Here is a 6,176-nt window from a genome sequence, read left to right as displayed (position 1 = left end):
CATTGGATTTTATCTATCATAAATCGAAGCCTTATTTCTGGTTCAGTTTCTGCTTTTTGTAAACATGCTTTGGTAAAACCCATATTAAAAAAGCCAAATGCGGACGTAACTGATTTCTCAAATTTTAGACCCATCTCAAATTTACCATTTATATCTAAGATCCTTGAGAAGACTGTGTCATTGCAATTACAGAGCTTTCTCGACGAGAACAGTATCATGAAGAAGTTTCGGTGGGGTTTTAGGTCCAACCATAGTACTGAATCTGCGTTATTGAGAGTTCTAAATGATATTTTGCTGTCTCTTGACTCCGGGGACTCTGTTATTTTAATTCTGTTGGATCTGAGTGCAGCATTTGACACGGTCGACCATAGAATTTTACTGTCCCGCCTTGAAAAGTCTGTGGGCATCTGGGGAAATGCTCTTAGTTGGTTTAAGTCTTATCTCACAAATAGAACTTTCTCAGTTGGTATTGGAGATTCTGTTTCGTCTGTAGCTTCTCTTACTTATGGCGTTCCACAAGGATCAATCCTGGCTCCTACTTTGTTTGCATTGTATATGCTGCCATTGGGATCAATTTTTAGGAAACATGGGATTTCGTTTCATCTATATGCAGATGATACTCAAATTTATCTGCCTTTTAAGCACAATGACACAAAGGGTCTTGAAACCCTTTACGCATGCCTAAATGATATAAAATCCTGGATGTCCTTACATTTTTTACATCTTAACTCAAGTAAAACTGAGGCTATTGTGTTCGGCCCCTCCTTTGTTGATGGGAAAAATACTATTAATGTGGCAGACATGTACTGTGATTTTAAACCTACGGTTAGGAGTCTGGGAGTGGTTCTGGATCCCTCCTTAAAACTAGAGAAACACATAAATATAGTGGTAAAATCATGTTTCTTTCACCTGAAGATATTATCTAGAGCAGTGGTCTCAAACTCCCGGCCCGCGGAGAGGCATCCAGCTGCAGCCCCGCAGACTCACTTCTTGCTGGACACCAGTGGCTGGACACCAGTGGATGGACAGCTGACGTCATTTCCGTATCATCATTCACTTTTCAAATTTGACGCGCCATGCACATGTCAGCGGTAAGAAAAAATAATAAACTGTCGATGATTTATCGGTCATGTCAGAATTCAAATGCACAAAATAGCTAGACAGTTTTGGGGGGCGGGAGTGATGTGTGGTGTGCACAGTGTGCAGTAGTTTGTTTGGAGCTTTTCATGTTTTGTTTTCTCTTGAAATCGGGACTTCCCCCACAACGATACCCTTACGGGCCTGGCTGTTGCATCTTCATTCTGGTGATCATATTTGTCTAATTTAACTAAGATGTGTGTAATTTCCAATAAATATTGCAAAACCACGAAGTGTTAATTTGATTTGCATTGTTTGGTAAATTGTCTGATCATGTGAATCTACGTATATTTTAAAGTGGTTACATAAAAAAACCTGTGGTCAATTAACATGTAAAGTTACTGTACAAGTCTGTTGTATTGACAAAACGTTATAGTTCATTGATCTAGGCTGAATTTAAGTTACAAAAAAATAACGTTAGTGTAATGATCTTAACAATATATATTTTCAAGGTGGTTCTTGTGAATGCAGTTTGCATGAATTATGATGTTATAATATTAAGCATATTATTGAGAATTGTTTTATGTAAAGAGATATTATAAAGATCATATTTCAATTTGCACACAGATTTTATATTATATATTTTAAGTCATTAAAGTAAAATGACAATACGGAAAAGACGTGTGCAATTAAGCCTGCAAAAAATGTCTATCCAGAGGTGAAAACCGAAAATAAATATGCTGTCTATCCAGAGGTAAAAACCGAAAATAAATATGCTGTCTATCCAGATATGAAAATATGAAATAAAATTGCTGTTCATTCAGCGGCGAAAAAGGAAGTGACGTAGGCTGTCTATCCACTGGTGTCCAGCCACTGGTGTCTAGTCGGAGGTGAGTCTGCGGGGCTGCAGCTGGATGCTATTGGAGGAATTTTTAGGGAACGAACGTTCCACTGCACTGAACGGATTTTGCGATTGAGACAGCCCTTAAAATGGCTGACTCCCTGATCAGTGCCCTGACTACTGAACAAGGGAGCTGATTGAGACACACGGTCAGAGAAGATCGAGCTGCGGTGGGCTTAGTTCACCTCACGTCACAGCATCTAATGGAAACACCGCATATGGAGGCAGAGCGGTAGATGTAATGCAACACATTTTAAACTACAGAAAAGAGCCATCAAAGTGCCCAGGTTAAGAAAAGAGAAAAGATGAGGAGAAATGTAAAGAAGATAAAAGTATGTATACTGCTATGTATAATGAAGTATAATATATTATTATGTAGCTTACTATTCAATTACACATAGAGCAGTTCTATTAATTTTTCTGTCCAATATATCTTATGTAACATGGACTAATTCAAAAGTTATGGGATCACTTTCAATTATTAATATTTTCCCACATATAATAGAAAATGTATGAAAACTGAAATAATAAAGAACATAATGAAGTCAATACTATGACTGAAAACAATCCAAAATAAATCAAAAAAGAAACACTTACTGGTGGTAATTTTTATAATAGTTTATAAATGTATACAGGAATTAAATGTGTTAGTTTAGTGAAAGGTTTTAATAGGTCTTAGTTAAGATAAGATTAAGAAAAGATTTACTTAGGCTACTTTTATAAAATAATGTATATTAAAAAGATAAAACCATTGCTTATATATTTTCAAGTATTATTATACATTAAAGCTCACGTAACACACGCTGTTTGTGCATTTCTGATGTTAATCTGGAGTACCTATAGAGTAGTATGACATCCTTTATATCTTTGAAGAGTCTTTAGTTTAATCAGATTTATAAAAGAAAGATTAGCTTTACCGAATCTTTCCGATAACGTACGAAAAAATGAAGAAGGAGGAGTTACTACCGCAGGAGGAGCGAGTACGAGTCATGCAACACTATACAACACTGTTTTAACCTATAATTCACTACATGTTCGTGTCATATATAATATACACGCGCCTATTTCCAACATAAGACAGAAGTCTTACTTACCACGTGTAACTCGTCATGACCCGGTTCTGAAAATCCACAGCATCAAACACACACGCAAAACTCCGCTGCTAATCCGGATAATAAACTATATCCATTGTTTCCATAAGGCTGGATGTCTTCTCCTTACATCCAAAAACACACTTCTTCTTTCGTGCCATTGTTGACTTTTGAAATTAAACAAAGCTGAGTGGCGTGATAAGCTGTTAGCAAGCTCTAGCGTCTCCCGCTGACTGATGGCTGGGTGGTGTTTTCCGGGGGAAGTTTTCCGGCGGAAGCCCATATAAAGAAGTGATACGTATCGAAAACCCCTGAAACGTCAGTTAGAACTGTAATCGAAAAAAACTAGCCGAAACTTGTATGAACCCTGGCGAAGTGCATTCGGCACAGAAATACTCTGAAACACGCCCAACTGCGGTTTTGACACTTTGCCTACGTTTAGCATGAGGAAACAACTCTATAACTGTGTTAATAAGTCAGAATGCTTGAAATACCATTAAACCCCCCCTTTAAATAATAGAAATTAAACATGACATTTACAGAAACATTGTACTTTTTTGAACGTTAAAATAGCTCTACGGCCCCCCGATGAACTGTCTGTCTTAAAAATGGCCCCAAGCCAGTTTGAGTTTGAGACCCCTGATCTAGAGTAAAGCACTTCCTTTCACCAATCGAGCTCGAAAAAGTTTTACATGCTTTCGTTCTATCCCGTCTTGATTACTGTAATTCCTTATATGTAGCTCTCCCCCAGTTTTCTATTAAAAGGCTACAAATAGTCCAAAATGCAGCTGCCAGATTCCTGACTGGGACGCGCATGCATGAACATATCACACCAATTCTAAGGTGCCTTTACTGGCTGCCAGTGTCGTTCAGAATCGAGATGAAAATACTGCTGTTTGTTTTTAAATCTGTAAACGGTCTGGCACCTACATATCTATCCGAACTCATAAACATCTATTTACCTGGAAGGTCTCTAAGGTCTACGAGTAATTTTAATCTGGTCCAGCCTAGCTCACGCCTAAAGTCAAAAGGGGCCCGTGCCTTTGCAGTTGTTGGTCCTAGGCTTTGGAATAGCCTACCTCTCTCCCTGAGATCTCTATCCTCTGTATGTCAGTTTAAACATAAATTGAGGCTGTATCTTTTGGAGCGAGCATTTACTTAAATTTCATTTTATCTACGTCTTTTTTAACACTCTGAATGTTTTATGTATTGTATTGTATCTATCTTTTTGCCTCATGCTTTGTGAAGCACAGTGGTCAACGTTTGTTGTGTTTACTTGTGCTATATAAATAAAGGAAAGAAAGAAAGAAGAAAGAAAGATGCCACTGCCGTCCTCAGCACCTGGTGAGTCTTCGCCTGATGCTCGCTCCGAGGAGCTGCCATCGACCTCCAACAGCCAGACTGCGTCTGCCACCACCTTGCCGCAGAGTGACTCTTCTGTAAGTGTAAAATCACAACATACACAAGCAATGTTAATGCATTTCACAAAATCCCATTGGTTACTAACCCCCACCACATTATGGAAAATAAATAAGTGAACGTGGTGTGTTGCAGGTGGAGCTGGAAGGCTGGGTGCGGCTGTGGGAAGACTCCAATGGCATCCCATCTGCAGACATCCCTTGGCTAAAGGAGGACAGCGAGAGAGGCCTCTTTACGCCCGTCCAAATTTACAAGGACACCAAGGGTGTCATTCAAAGGCGCCGCGTCCTAAAGTCAGACCGGATGTGGTTTTACCCCCCTGAGCCACCCGGCTTCGTTAGTGGTGGCATCCCCAATCCAGAGGCCTTTTTCCGCCGCCGTTTTTTCTTCTGGCACCCCATCGGAGTGTGGCGGTGCTCCCTGAAGTGTCCCGGGGTGATAAGTGCGCTGGGGCCGGAGGCAACACATACCTCTCCAAGTCTGGTTACCACATACGTGTAAGGCTTAGTCTCTTCACACCTGTGATTAGTAATACATACATCAGTATTGATTACTTAAAGGGATAGTTCACCCAAAAATGAAAATTGTGTTATCATTCACGTACTCTCATGTTGTTACAAACCTGTATACATTTCTTTATTCTGATGAACACAAAGGAAAATATTTTGAGAAATGTTTGTAACCAAACCGTTTGTGCACCCCATTCACTTCCATAATATTCTTTTTTCCTACTATGGAAGTCAGTGGGTTCCACAAACGGTTTGGTAACAAACATTCCTCAAAATATCTTCCTTTGTAATTATCAGAACAAAAACATTTATACGGGTTTGTAACAACATGAGAGTGAGTAAACAATGACAAAATTTTCTTTTTTTAGTGAACTTTCCCTTTAACACACATGAATGCTGATCTGTGATTGATGTTTGATCTCTCTCACTCCGATGTGTGTTTTAGGTACGTCACATCTGCGATGTGTCCGGTTGGTACACCATGGCGACAGAGGTGGTTACCTGTGGACCGTGCCTCAAGGCCGACAGGGTTGGGGCAAGTGGTCTCATGGGTCGGTGGCTGGCATGGAACGATGCCATCCTGGAGCAGCTGAGCGAGGCTCATCGGGCCAGGTTTCCGGCTGTGCTGACCGTAAAGTGTGGGGTGGACAAAACTGTGATTCGCCTCCTGCGTGACCGCACAGAGGGGAACACCATGATTAAGGTGTGGCGGCAGGTGCAGGAGAATCATATGGAGGACTACTATCAGAGGAAGGACATCTACACCACACTCCTCATGGCCTTGGTGAAACCCGGAGGTATCGTCTCTCCGTTTGGCCACAGGCAGTCCTGAAAATGGACTCAACAAAGAAGGCAAGTGTGTTGACATACAAGCATAAGCACCACATTGAACACCACATTATGCACGAAACACCACATTATGTAAAACTAAACTGTTTTGTATTTGTTTGTTTTGTTGTAGGTGGTAAAGAAATTGTTTGGGGAGGGCAAGGGCTCGGCCGAGTGGTTCACCAGCATCAGGAACGAGTACTCCCAGATCGTGTCCTTTGTTCTCACCTGTGAGGAGTCTGTGGAAAAGCTGGGGCCCATGTGCCGTGGCGTGATGAAGTGGTTTCGGCTCACCAATCAACCTGTATCCAAGATCCTTTACATCGACCGGGGATGCTGCAAGGCACAGGG

General features: G+C 40.8%; 1 protein-coding gene across 1 annotated transcript; it reads left to right on the top strand.

The window, feature by feature from the left end:
• The first annotated feature begins 3,031 nt into the window (after positions 1-3,031).
• On the top strand, positions 3,032-5,849 carry LOC141349684 (uncharacterized). The gene is made up of 3 exons (XM_073853325.1): positions 3,032-4,508; positions 4,624-4,985; positions 5,443-5,849. Exons 1-3 carry the CDS (start codon positions 4,389-4,391, stop codon positions 5,588-5,590), a joined length of 630 nt encoding a protein of 209 aa, XP_073709426.1. The 5' UTR covers positions 3,032-4,388; the 3' UTR covers positions 5,591-5,849.
• Positions 5,850-6,176: the final 327 nt, after the last annotated feature.

Source organism: Misgurnus anguillicaudatus, chromosome 15 (assembly GCF_027580225.2).
Source record: "Misgurnus anguillicaudatus chromosome 15, ASM2758022v2, whole genome shotgun sequence".
Taxonomy (NCBI): Eukaryota; Metazoa; Chordata; class Actinopteri; order Cypriniformes; family Cobitidae; genus Misgurnus; species Misgurnus anguillicaudatus.
This window is presented reverse-complemented; position numbering and strand designations above follow the sequence as displayed.